The 14,682-nt window shown below is 39.6% G+C and overlaps 1 protein-coding gene across 2 annotated transcripts in view; it reads left to right on the forward strand.

Annotated features, from left to right (window-relative positions):
- The window catches only part of LAMA4 (laminin subunit alpha 4), a 148,025-nt gene that overhangs the window by 106,813 nt on the left and 26,530 nt on the right, over window positions 1-14,682 (forward strand). For both annotated transcript variants that reach the window (XM_080805146.1, XM_080805147.1), the window contains exons 17-23: window positions 10-189; window positions 3,200-3,339; window positions 6,132-6,308; window positions 7,120-7,265; window positions 7,698-7,860; window positions 8,722-8,855; window positions 10,252-10,423. In XM_080805146.1, the coding sequence (XP_080661272.1) occupies window positions 10-189; window positions 3,200-3,339; window positions 6,132-6,308; window positions 7,120-7,265; window positions 7,698-7,860; window positions 8,722-8,855; window positions 10,252-10,423 (1,112 nt within the window). The remainder of the gene's footprint in view (window positions 1-9; window positions 190-3,199; window positions 3,340-6,131; window positions 6,309-7,119; window positions 7,266-7,697; window positions 7,861-8,721; window positions 8,856-10,251; window positions 10,424-14,682) is intronic.

The following is a 14,682-nucleotide window of genomic DNA, read 5'->3' on the forward strand; positions in this document are numbered from 1 at the left end:
TGTGTGAAGGTGATGCCCAGCAGCGCCTGGGTCAATCGAAGCTGATCACGGAGGAGGCCAACAAGACCACAGTGGAAGTCCAGCGGGCAGCCGCCCCCATGGCTAACAACCTAACCAACTGGTCACAAAACCTTCAGAGTTTTGACTCTTCTGCTTACAACACAGCGGTGGACTCTGCGCGAGATGCAGGTATCGCGGTTTGCATCCAGATGAATTGGCCATTTGGCTCAACATGTCTTTCATTAAGATGCGGTTGTTTTCATCTGGGTGTGAGATTAGAATATTGTAGAAATCCACTTAGAAAAAAAGAAAAATTTTGCTCAGGTCATCTATGACACACATGTATATATATACACATATATATGTGTATGCATATAAAATATATATATTTCACAAAAATTTACTAGAGAGATTGGTTAAGCATCATTTTTTTCTCTATGAAATAATGGCAGCACTGATGTTTGTCAATGTTAAGTCTCTTCCTTGGGGAAGAACGTCAATCACAAAATATTTGTTTACTTTGAGGAAAAATATTTACTAAACTGCATTGCTTTGTTCTTACCTGAGAAATGCAGGTTATTACCAACAGGTACTGACTATGTCCAATCAAAACTGAAGGTTCCGGTGCACCTGGATGGCTCAGGCATTATGTGTCTGTGTTCGGCTCAGGTCATGATCCCAGGGTCCTGGGATCGAGCCCCGCATCCGGCTCCCTGCTCGGCGGGAAGCCTGCTTCTCCCTCTCCCACTCCCCCTACTTGTGTTCCCCCTCTCTCTCTGTCAAATAAATAAATAAAATCTTTAACAAAACTGAAGTTTCCCATGAAGAACAGTCTGGGAGCACCTGGGTGGTGCAATCAGTTAAGCTTCCGACTCTTGGTTTCTGCTCTCAGGTCCTGATCTTGGGTCATGGTCCCGAGCCCCACATCAGGCTCCCCGCTCAGCATGGAATCTGCTTGAGATTCTCTCTCGTGCTCCCTCTGCCCCTCCTGCTCCGGCGCGCTCTCTCTCTGTTGCTCTCAAATAAATAAATAAACCCTAAAAAAAATAATAATAGGAGAAGAGTTTGTTGCCCAGCTTGAATACAAATTTACAGCAATGATAATGAAATACTCTGTTATCTACCTAATTTATTTATACACAGATATTTAGATCACATATTACCATGTTTATTTGATCTCTTCTACCTCTTAAATATCAATGACTTTGTCATGACTAGAACTTCCTGTTCTCGAGCATGGTTTTGCAGAACATATTACGTTCACTTCCATCTGAGTTAAGGAAGAACTTTATTAATCTACATTTGATCTGTCACTAGAAATTTTATCCCAGGTCATAAATATTCATTCCCGTAACAAGAAGATAACCGTTATGTTCATCTCTTAAGTATATATTCATGAGTTTTACCATGTAACCACTCACCTAATTGCATTTAGAACTTGATCTCTAAAAGATTTGCCTACATGACATCTAACATTTACATTTATAAAGACAGAGCCTCAGGAATGTTTACTAAATCTGTGTTAAATTTTTTTCTTCCTTTTTCCGTCCAATCTGCGATTACAATAAGTGTCCAGAACTACCATTAATTGAAACTGTTTCATGCCTCTGTGTTTTCCTCAGATAGCATTTTGTGGTTCAAATCAAAATAAGTGAAAGAGTGTACCACAACATAAGAGACTTCATAAAGACTCTAATAAAAGGTGGTTCCTTTCTTGGAGAATTGAAGACAGGGAAACCCTGTTTTATATACATTTCCATAATCAAAATTTAATGTAACACATGAAATATACTTCATTACCTATAATTTTCAAACATTATTATTCTATAAAATGGCTATTGTGGTCAGTTATCCAAACAACAAATATTTACCTCTATTAATTAACATGATAGAGTGATAATTGTTATTATTTTCCTTAATTCCATTCCTTAGGATAGAGCAATACCCTACTTCCTAAATACAGAAAAGAGTTTTATCCTTGGTCCTCACTGACTTATTTTCCTGAATCTGAGTTTAGTTTGGCTCCGGTAAGAGGCTTTCTGTTTTCCAGCTGCTACTGCTTAGTGACCATGGCTCTGCCCTTCTCTGGGGGAATATGCAAAAGATATTCATTCTCTAGTCCCGGTTCCTAAATCTTCATGTGCTTTAGAATCACCTGGGCCTCACTCCCAGAGTTTCTCATTCGGCAGGTTTGGGTTGGAGCCACAGATTTTGCATTTCTAACAAGTTCCCTGATGATGCCAATGCAGCTGGTCTGTGGACCACACGTTGGGAACCACTGGTCCGGTTCATGAAACCTTACAGAAAGTTATGCCATTCTCCCTGTTTGGGACTTCTGTCATGTAGCTGTGTAAATATGATTTATTCTCTCTTTTTTTAAGATTTTATTTATGTATTTTAGAAAGAGAGCATGCGAGCAGGAGGAGGAGCAGAGGGAGAGGGACAAGCAGGCTCCCCACTGAGTGCAGAGCAGGCATGAGGCTTCATCTCAGGTCTCTGAGATCATGACCTGAGCCGAAATCAGGGGTCAGATGCTTAACCAACAGAGCCACCCAGGCGCCCCTATTCTCTTTTCTATGTGTACCTCATACCTTAAAAAAATAAAAAAATAAAAAACCCAAAACAAAAAAACATAACCTACAAAGTCAGTATGATGTGTTTGTATCATCACCCTTATTGGGCCCATAGACCATGGCGCCCACCCTCTCCTTGGCACCAACTGCCACTCTTTTGGGCGCTCGGTTGTTTTCTCCATGTAGCTCTGCCTCTGCATGGACCATTGCAGCAGCAGTGTGTTGTGGGAATAGGCAACCTGGGAAAAAAACCTTCCCACGTCCTTTCGCCCAGCCTTCCTTTAGACTTGTTCTATCAGTTCCATTAGAAATGCAAGCAGACCCTGTGCTATATGGGGACAGGAACATCTGTACATTTTTCGTGGGCCTGGCCCTTCGGAAACGTGCATTGTAAGCCAGCTCACTCTACATACAATGTGCAGACCAATGGACATTATAAATGCCGCAGAATAGGAATCGCTTATATAGTGGGCTTAACTCTTCTTTTGGCAGGATTACAAATAATTATAGTTCTCACAGAAGTAGCCCTGTGTTTGTTGTCTCTTCACCTGATTCCTTAAATACAGCTAATATTAGTTGATATCATTGAGATATTCACTCAAGTGATTAATTTTTATTAACTGCAGTACGAAATCTGACAGAGGTTGTCCCTCAGCTCCTGGATCAGCTCCGCACCGTAGAACAGAAGCGGCCTGCGAGCAACGTCTCTGCCAGCATCCAGAGGATCCGGGAGCTTATCGCTCAGACCAGAAGTGTCGCCAGCAAGGTAACCATGACAGGAGTCTCCGTCAGTGCTCACTGATCGGGAAACTGAATCGCAGCTCTTTAGACAGCTGCCAGAGCCTGGAATCTTTCTACTTCAATAGTTCTTTTTTTTTTTTTTTTTTTTAATTCATTTGAGCGAGAGAGAGAGAGAGAGAGAGAAAGTGCACAAGCAGGGGGGAGGGGCAGAGGCAAAGAGAGAGAAGCAGACTTCCCGCTAAGTAGGGAGCCCCCCTCCACCAACCCCTTGCGGGACTCGATCCCAGGACTCTGGGATCGTGACCTGAGCCAAAGGTAGAGGCTTAACCCACTGAGCCACCCAGGTGCCCCCTCTACTTCATTAGTTCTAAGGCACCATCTGGATCTGTTCATTAGAATTGCATGAAGAGCTTTGAAAACTAAACCCGTTCCCGGTCCCAACCTCAAAGCCATCAATCAGGCTCTCAAGAGGACGGGCTCAGTTCCTGTATTTTTTAAAAAAGCTTCCTCATGATTCTTATGGATAGCCAAGATTAAGAGTCATAGGGTTAACCTAGTCAACAAAGCTTGTAGAAGAAAAGAAATTGAGTAAAGCTAACACCAACCGAAGACGTGATTTATACTTGTTGTTATTATTAATTATTGGAACACGTGTTTTAGTGCAATTACTATGTTGAATAATCTTGCCCATCTACCTCTTCAGGGAATTCTCTGGTATAACATTGATAGAGGGAGCCTTCACTGACCCCTCCACAGGGGTCACTGGGGAATCACAGATCACCTAAACTGAGCAATCTTTACACAGAGGCCACACAGCAACACCAAAATTCAATTAAAGTTTTCAGTTGGCAAATAGGGCTCATTCTTGGCCTTCTTTTTCATTTATTTTTTTGTTTTTTAATTCTAGGGTAGTTTGAGAATTTTTGCATTTCTTGAGTTTTTATTTTTTTACATTTTTTAAGTATTTTTTTAAGATTTTATTTAATTGACAGAGAGAAATCAGAACTAGGCAGAGAGGCAGGCAGAGAGAGGGGGGGAAGCAGGCTCCCCACTGAGCAGAGAGCCTGATGCAGGGCTCGATCCCAGGACCCTGAGATCATGACCTGAGCCGAAGGCAGAGGCTTAACCCACTGAGCCACCCAGGTGCCCCTCATTTATTTTTTATTGATGCATAGACTGGCATCATTATATGGTTTTATTTTCTCAATTGTAAATTGTCCTGAACAGACCATGAGCCCTAAGTACTGACCAAAAGAAGAGTTGGAAATCAACTATTTTGTAATGGAGGAGATTGTTTTTGGTAAATATATTCAGCATTTAAATGATACGTGATAATTGGTCTCACACCACAAATTACCTTTGTTAGATACTTTGGGAAGCATTCCAAGAAAAGTTTAGCGTGAAGAAACGTTATTTCCAAAGCTAAGTTTCTGTGAGTGCTTTCTGGTAATTTGATTCAAATGGAGAAAAGTTTGGGGGACTTAACCACCTAAAACTGTTTTCTAGAGAGAGTCTTGGCAATGCCTTTGGAAGCCCCCTGGGCTCCCCGAAGTGAGGTACTTTCTGTGCAGATATATTTCCTTCTCAGACTCAATTTTTATGAAAAAAGACTTTAATCCCATTAACTGTTTGATTGTTTATTAAGAGGATTGATTTTTACTCAACTAGCAATGTAGGACAGCTGTATTCTAGGCACTTGGGAATATAATCTTGAGTTACTGACCATCAGTATTAACCAAATCAATATTATATAGTGGATGTCAATACATCTAATTATTCAGAAATATTTGCATGAGTGACATGGATATAAAAGTCCATCCCCTTCTGAATACTCAGAAAATCACTCTGAACCAGACCAGAGAATCAGCTTATCATATTGGGTCTCTCAGAAATGCATCTACTGAGTTGTGCTTTGTTTTGAGGTATTTCTAAGAATTATTATAAGAAACATCTTAATGAACTCATTACAGTTATAATAATGATAGAGCCAGGAACTGGAAAGTACTTTATAGTTATTATTTCATTTCATTCAGCAAAATTTTCGTCCACACTTTACATTTGAAGAAACTGCAGGTTAAGTGACTTACTCACGGTTATACAGATAGTAAGAAGCAGAGCCAGGTTTCAAGACCCTGTCGAAGACTCCAAAGCTGGGTCTAGACCCCTCCCAACCGTCCTGGTGTGCTCAAGGATGTTACTCACAGCCTTATTTCTTGTTCCTCTTTTTAAAACCCTGAGGAGAAATTTCTAGCCGTATTGGTTCCCCAGATGTGTTATACTTCTCCTGATCAATTAGTCATTGATAATTTTATGGGCCTTATGAAATTATCTGACTATATGTAACTGACCAGGAATCCCATCAAGCTATTTAGTTCACCCCAACCAAGTGTGTAATTCATTGTGGGATTCGTAGTTATCCTCATCGTAGATCCACTTTGTCACCATTTCTTGGCTTCCTTTCACCCCACTTTAAATGTAAATGACTATATTATGATCTGCTATGACTGTAAATGACTATATTATGATCATCTATAGTGAATATAGATCACTATATTATGATCTATATTATCCTCATCGTAGATCCACTTTGTCACCATTTCTTGGCTTCCTTTCACCCCACTTTAAATGTAAATGACTATATTATGATCTGCCTTAACCCCTTTCTCCCACAAGGTGAGGACATCAGGAAACAAGGACAAGGAAGGGAGTAGGGCTCAGAGAGTCCATAAGGACGGAGGGAAGCCCGTTGGGAACCATGGGAGAGAGCTGCGCCCATTTCTGCAGGGTGCTTTTGACAGAAACATTCTCTAACTCCAGATCCAAGTCTCCATGATGTTTGATGGCCAGTCGGCAGTCGAGGTGCACCCTAAAACCAGTATGGATGACTTAAAGACCTTCACATCCCTGAGCCTGTACATGAAACCTCCCCCCGTGAAGCAGCCAGAGCCGGCTAGAGGGACGGACCGGTTCATCCTGTACCTCGGAAGCAAAAACGTAAGCATGTGACGTGGTTTTATTTTTCCTAGTAAATTTATTTTTATTTAATTTTTTTCCTTTTTTAAAAATTTAAATTCAATTAGCCAAGAGAGAGTACATCATTAATTTCAGGTGTAGAGTTCAATAATTCATCAGTTGCGTATAACACCCAGGAAAACACATTTGAAAAGAGAGAATAATAGTCAAAGGAAAGACAGGGGCTTTCCTCTTAACCTTAAAACAAAACCACCTATGCAAACAAACAACATTTCCCATTCTGGTTACCCAAACAACATTCCTGTTCTGGTACAGACCACTTTAATCCCGAGACTCGAGTGGTCATAAAGGTAAGTGATTCCTTCTCTACGTGGGATATTTCTGGGGCTGCTTCATAATCAGTCTCACACGGCTCATTGAATGCAGCATTTCAAGGACTTCCGGAACCCAGAGACGTGTTAACGGTTGTTGCTCACCCTGTTTGGACAGGCACGGCAGTCCGTGTCGGCAGGCTGCGTTATGTCCCTGGGTTAACCAGACGGGATCGGGCCACTCCTGGAAGCTGTCAAATGTCCACAAGCCTGCCGTGGCCTGCCTCCCTGTCCAGGATGCACTTGGACAAACACAGGGGAGCAGCACACCAATGTAGCCACAGGGAGGCTGGAAAGGAAAAGGCACTGCCCAGTCCAACAGGAACTTTGTAATAATTCAGGCAAGATGTGCCTTGTAGACAGCCAAGCACTAGGATTGATGATTGTCCCTTAAAGAAAGGAAAACAAACTATGATGTTCATTCATACGAATTTTCTTTAAGTGGCTTCTTGACATTTCAGGCCAAAAAAGAATACATGGGTCTTGCAATCAAAAATGATAACCTGGTGTACATTTATAATCTGGGAGCTAAGGATGTAGAGATTCCCCTGAACTCCAAGCCCGTCAGCTCCTGGCCTGCTTACTTCAGCATTGTCAAGATTGAAAGGTAAAGTGAATTCACAATACAGGGCTTCCATGCGCATTTCATAAAAAATCTGTGGAATGCATGTGTGCATGTGCTCGCGTGCACACACATACACATACTCACACACACACAGTTTTCCTGCGGATGTTTAAGTAGCATTTTCTTCCCTTTATTGTTGCTCCTTTTTTCCCCCAGTATGCCTATGTTGCTTCCCAAATACCTAAGTCGGGAAAAAAAAGATTAGAAAAAAATACTCATCATTTCTAAACAGCAGTCAGATTATTAGATCTTTTTATCTGCCCAATCCATGCCTTAATTCCAAGATGGAATATCTTTTTTTTTTTTTCTTTCTGCTGATTGTTGACATCCTGTAAAAGCTTTCACATGATGACCTTTAAAAAAACAAATTTTCTACAAATTATCTGGCTAATAAGGACTGAAAATTCTTAACAGGGTAGGAAAACATGGAAAGGTGTTTTTGACAGTCCCAAGTCTGAGTAGCACTGCAGAGGAAAAGTTTATTAAAAAGGGAGAATTTACGGGAGATGACGCCTTGTTGGATCTGGACCCCGAGGACACTGTGTTTTATGTTGGTGGTGTGCCTTCAAACTTCAAGGTAAGCTGTCCAGCCAGATTTGGACTTACTGAAAATCTACACTGACTGTTTTTTAAAAATCCATAAGTCCTACAATGATTTGGGGGTGTATTGAAATGTTGGTATTTCAAGAAAGAAGTTAGCTCCATGGGTGTTAAAATTCTGATCTATAAATCTGGCATATAAATCCGGTCTCTGCTACCCATAGTTTCATGGTGTCAGATGCTTTCAGGCTCTAGATACCACTTGTATATCAATTCATTTCATTCCAATACATGCATATGTAATTGATATTACCCCCACCCACTACTGTAGGAGTGCATGGACCTTGTGGGTTTGCTGGGTTCACAATGACAGTTTCAAAAACTTAGTTATTTCAACTAATATAGACATGAAATAAAATACTTGGGATGAGGAAAGGAGTGAATCTAAGGGGGGAGTATGAGACCTGGTGAAAGGCAAATAAAGGAAAGGCTCAGACAAGGAGATAGGGAGTTGATGTAGGATTTCAACCCCAAGGCTATTACTCACTAGTTATAAACATATTATTGAACCTCTCCGAGAATTATTTTCCTTCTGTTGATATGAAAACAGGAATACCTACCTCAAAGAGATGCTGAAAGAATTGATTTTGCTCCTGAATTCACTATTCGGTGTGTGACTGATACATAGTATATACTCAACAAATCCCATCCTCTTGCTAGATAGGCACAACTGAAAAATCATTGTTTATGTAAATTATCCAGCCCAGAGGAGACACAGTTCTAGAAAGATATTTATCTATATAGGCAGTTCTCCCTGACCTGTTATCTATTTCATTGTCTGTTCTGTATCATCTGGGTGAAGCGCAATCATGGGGTAATTGACTTTGTTTGTTCATAGCTCCCCGCAAGCTTAAACTTGCCTGGCTTCGTGGGCTGCCTGGAATTGGCCACTTTGAATAATGATGTGATCAGCTTGTACAACTTTAAGCACATCTATAACATGGATCCCTCCAAGTCAGTACCGTGTGCCAGGTAAGAAAGTGTTAAGAGCACTAAAGACTTGGATAGCCACGTGAGAGCAGCAGATGAGACAACTATGGATGGATCAATATTCAGGTTCCCATTTTTTCTTTGGGGAGCCCAGTCTTGGAACTGCATAAGAGTCATGTCTGCAAAAATCATTTCAGTTTTCTGCCATAGACAAGCATGTACAAGTATGAAGTGTTAAACATCTTGTTTGCAGCTTTTTCTTTTTTTAAGATTTTATTTATTTATTTGACAGGGAGAGACAAAGTGAGAGAGGGAACAGAAGAGGGGGAGTGAGAGAAGGAGAAGCAGGCTTCCCCGTGAGCTGGGAGCCCGATGTGGGGCTCGATCCCAGCGCCCTGGGACCATGACCTGAGCCGAAGGCAGACACTTAACGACTGAACCACACAAGCGCCCTCGTTTGCTGCTTTAATTTAGGATTCCAGAGACTTGGGTTTCACCAGAAACTTCTGTTGTCTTAGCACAAAGGGTAGAAAAGAAATCCATTCAAAATCACTCATTAGGATATGGAAGATTACACACACACACACACACACACACACACACACACACACACAATGGAATGCAATGAAGTCTTGCCATTTACAATGACGTGAACGGAGCTGGAAAGTATAATGTTAAGCAAAATTAGTCAAAGGAAGACAAATACCACATGTTTCACTCATATGTGGAATTTAAGAAATAAAACAGATGAGCATGTGGGAGGGGGGTGGGAAGAGAGAGGCCAACCCGAAAATGGACTCTTACCTATGGGAAACAAACTGAAGGTTGCTGGAGGGGAGGTGTACAGAGGGATGGCCTAGATGGGTGATAGGCATTAGGACGGCACTTGCTGTGATGAGCACTGAGTGTTGTATGTAAGTGATGAATCACTCAGTTCTAAATCTGAAACTAAAAAAAAAAAAATTTTAAATAAAAAATAAACCATTCATTTAACTTACCTATAAATACTTCTCTGTCTCCCATGTAGACATCAGGACTTCACTTTTTTTTTCAAGTTTTTATTTAAATTCCAATTAGTTAACATACAATGTAATATTAGTTTCAGGTCTAGAATTTAGTGCTTCGTCACTTACATACAACACCCAGCGCTCATCACAAGTGCCGTCCTTAATGCCCGTCATCCATCCAGCCCATCTCTCCCCACATCTCCCCTCCAGCAACTCTCAGTTTGCTCTCTAGAGTTAAAAGTCTGTTTTGTGGTTTGCCTCTCTTTCTGCCTCGCCCCCTCCACCATGTTCGTCTGTTTTGTGTCTTAAGTTCCTCATATTTAATGCTGTAAGTTCCATGGAAGATGTCATGACAATGGGTTGAATGTTCCTCACGTGGAAAGCATAATGCAAACTGTCATGCTCATATGATCCTTGCGTTTTTATTTCAGAGACAAACTGGCCTTCACTCAGAGCCGAGCTGCCAGCTATTTCTTCGATGGCTCTAGTTATGCGGTGGTAAGGGATATCACAAGGAGAGGGAAATTCGGTCAGGTGACTCGCTTTGACATAGAAGTTCGAACACCAGCTGACAATGGCCTCGTGCTCCTGATGGTCAATGGAGTGAGTAAATATAAAAGTTCTTTATCCTCTCCATTATTCCCTTTACTTTCCATGATGCATATTCCTAGGAACCTTCCCAGGTTGAGTGTGTCGTGCCACCAAACCGAAGTTTTAGTTTAAAAAGCAAAATTGGATTTCTTTTTCTTTAGGGAAGTGATGCCAGCAATAAGTAATTACTGCAACTCTGAAATGCATTTTTGGATGTATATTAAATGTAACCCCCTTTAACAAGCTAGAGAATTTTGCAGAAAATCAGCACCAAGATAGAGGGGGTAGTGTGTCTGCAGAAATTTAGCACTGACTTTTTTACATCATATGCTTTTATCAGTAAAACAAACAAACAAACAAGAAAAGCATGCTTACCATAAATATATGCATTTCTTAATAATATATGTAAAAGTGTATATATAAACACACTTGTAATGTGTACTTCATAATATAATTATAAAGTAGTTTATTAATGATTAATAGTAATAATCCATATTTTAATATAGAGATAATATTCAAAACTAGGAATAAAAGACAATTTGTGTAAAGATAAAATATGGAATAAAAATAAATACTTTAAAATAAAGATGAAATAAAATTGTTTTCTATTTGGTAATGGTACAAATATTAATAGCGGTATTAGTAAGAACAATGTAATTAAATATGCATATGTATTTTTGGACATCTCATTAACTCTTTGAGATACAGTGATCAAAAGTCTTATCCGAAGTCCAATTGCTTTCAATACAAGTTTTATTGGCTGTCAAAACTAAACAAAGTACCTCAAAAGTAAAAGTGTCAGATGTGTATCATTGACTATGCTTACTAAATTATGATACCATTTTTCAGTCTCCTTCACTAATTGTCAAAAGTTGTCTTTGAATTTGGCTGGTACATGTCCATCTTTTATGATGTCAGTTCTTGCTAGCTAATCATATATTGCATCATTTTGTAAACTTTAACAAAAGAATTCAAGACCATTGAAATCTTTATTTGACAGATTTTTAAACTAGTTAGAAATTTTTTTCTAAAATTATTTTTAATAGTGCAGATATGAGAGTTTTTACAGATGGTACACATTGTTTTCATCAACAAATTCATTTAACATTAGAAAATTTTACAAATATATTTTTTAAAAACCATCTCTCCAGAGTACAACTTTCTTCAAAAAAGTTACTTTCTCTTCAGAAATCTGTTGCATTTCTATAACCAATAGTGAAGCAGCAGAAAGAAAAATAAGAAAAAATCTCATTTACAATTGCACCAAAATAACAAAATATCTAGAAATAAACTTAACCAATTATAAAACATTGATGAAAGAAATTGAAGGCAAAACAAAAAAATAGGAAGACATTCCATGCTCATGGATTAGAAGAACAAATATTATTAAAATATCTATCCTACTCAAAAAAGTCTACAGATTTAATGCAATTGTTGTCAAAATATGCCTACAGCATTTTTCACAAAACTAGAAAAAACAATCCTAAAATTTGTATGGAACCAGAAAAGACCCAAATAGCCAAAGCAATCTTGAAAAAGAAAAACAAAACTAGAGGTCTCATAATTCCAGCACAAGTAGTATTACAAAGCTGTAGTAATAAAAAATGTATGGTGCTGGCAGAAAAATAGACACATAGATGAATGAAACAGAATAGAAAATCCAGAAATAAACTCACAACTATATGGTCAATTAATCTTCAACAAAGGGAAATGAATATACAATAGGGAAAAGACAGTCTCTTCAACAAATAGTGGTGGAAAAACTGGACAGCTACAGGCAAAAGAATGAAACTGGACCACATTCTTAGACCAAATACAAAAGTAAACTCAAAATGGTTTTAAAGACCTAAATGTGATATCTGAAACCATAAAAATGCTAGAAGAGAGCACAGGCAGTTATGTCTCTGACATTGGCCACAGCAACATTTTTCTAGATGTGTCTCCTGAGACAAGGGAAAAAAACAAAAATAAACTATTGGGACTACACCAAAATGAAAAGCTTCCGCACAATGAGGGAAAAAAGCAACAAAACTAAAAGGCAGCCTACAGAATGGGAGAAAATATTTGCAAATGACATATCTCATAAAGGGTTAGTATCCAAATATATGAAGAACTGATACAACTCAACACCCAAAAAGCCAAATAATCCAATTAAAAAATGGGCAGAAGACATGAAACATTTCTCCAAAGAAGACCTCCAGGTGGCCAACAGACACATGACAAGATGCTCAATCTCACTCATCATCAGGTAAACGTAGATCAAAACTACAATGAGAAGAAAGAAAAACTGCAGTGAGGCATCACCTCACACTTTGCCAAAATGGCTAAAGTTGAAAACAAGAAACAGGTGACGGCAAAGAGGTGGAAAAAAAGGGACCCTCTTGCTATGTTGGTGGGAACGCAAACTAGTGCAGCCACTGTGGAAAACAGTATAGAGTTTCCTTTAAAAATTAAAAATAGAACTACCCTGGGGCACCTGGGTGGCTCAGTGGGTTAGGCCTCTGCCTTCGGCTCAGGTCATGATCCCAGGGTCCTGGGATCGAGCCCTGCGTCGGGGCTCTCTGCTCAGCTGGGAGCCTGTTTCCCTCTCTCTGCCTGCCTCTCTGCCTACGGCTCAGGTCATGATCCCAGGGTCCTGGGATCGAGCCCTGCGTCGGGGCTCTCTGCTCAGCTGGGAGCCTGTTTCCCTCTCTCTGCCTGCCTCTCTGCCTACTTATGCTCTCTGTCTGTCAAATATATAAATAAAATCTTTAAAAAAAAAATAGAACTACCCTATGATCCAGTTATCACTACTGGGTATTTACACAAAAAATACAAAAACACTAATTCAAAGGGATACACACATCCCTATGTTTATAGCAGCTTTATCTACAGGAGCCAAATTATGGAAGCAGCCCATGTATCCATTGATAGAAGATGTGGTTTATATATACAATGGAATATTATTCAACCTTAAAAAAGAATGAAATTTTGCCATTTGCAATGACATGGATGGAGCTAGAAAATATATTAAGCGATATAAGTCAGAGAAAGACAAACATCATATGAATTCACTCATGTGGAATTTAAGGAACAAAACAAACAAGCAAAGGGGAAACAAAAGAGAGAGAGAGACAAACTAAGAAACAGACTCTTAACTATAGAGAACAAGCCAATGGTTACCAAAGGGGAGGTGGGTTTGGGGATGGGTGATGGGGATCACGGTGTGCACTTGTGATGAGCACCGGATGATGTATGGAAGTGTTGAATCACTATATTGTATACCTGAAACTAATATAATACCGTTTGTTAACTATATTGGAATTAAAATAAAAAATAACAAAAATTTTAAAGAGTTCTTTTTCATGCATTGTTATAATAATACCCCTCTATTGAAATGACAGATCAAGTATTTTTTAAATAACCAGTAAGTTTCATAATATGGAAAGACATCTGTCATGACAAATGAAGGTCAACAAATTTATGATTACTCATTTTATAAAGAAAATATGTAGCCCTCTTTAAACCTGTCATTTTTAGTCATTTGCAAGAAGTAATCTGCAGACATCAGTGTCTCAAAAATATTTTCACATCACTGCATCTCAAAAGAAAATTATTATAAATATTCTATTATTTAAGCCTTCTCACGCATAAACCCATGTAACCAGACACACATAAACTGCAATAAATTGCAATATGGCTAAAAGCAAAGAAATGCGTGAGGGGCCACTGCCAGCCTTCAGGTGTAAAACTGTGCTCTCAAAGCCTCACATGCTGTGTGAAGCCCATAAAAATCTGTCCAAAGGACAAAATGAAGGCCCAGCTCAGGCCATGTATTAAATATTAAAAGTTAACTTGTTTCTCTATTTTGGAGTTTTAAAATTAGTATAAATGCAAGTTGAGAGACGCCTGGGTGGCTCAGTCAGTTAAACATCTGCCTTCAGCTCAGGTCATGATCCCAGGGTCCTAGGATCGAGTCCCAGTGGGGGGCTCCCTGCTCAGCAGGGAGCCTGCTTCTCCCTCTGCTGCTGCTCCGCCTGCTTGTGCTCGCTCGCGCTCTCTCTCTCTCTCTGACAAATTAATGAATAAAATCTTTTTTAAAAAATGCAAGGTAAGGGGCACCTGGGTGGCTCAGTGGGTTAAAGCCTCTGCCTTCAGCTCAGGTCATGATCCCAAGGTCCTGGGATCGAGCCCCACATCAGGCTCTCTGCTCAGCAGGGAGCCTGCTTCCTCCTCTCTCTCTCTGCCTGCCTCTGCCTACTTGTGATCTCTGTCTGTCAAATAAATAAATA

This window comes from Martes martes (genome assembly GCF_963455335.1).
Source record: "Martes martes genome assembly, chromosome: 6".
NCBI classification, from domain to species: Eukaryota; Metazoa; Chordata; class Mammalia; order Carnivora; family Mustelidae; genus Martes; species Martes martes.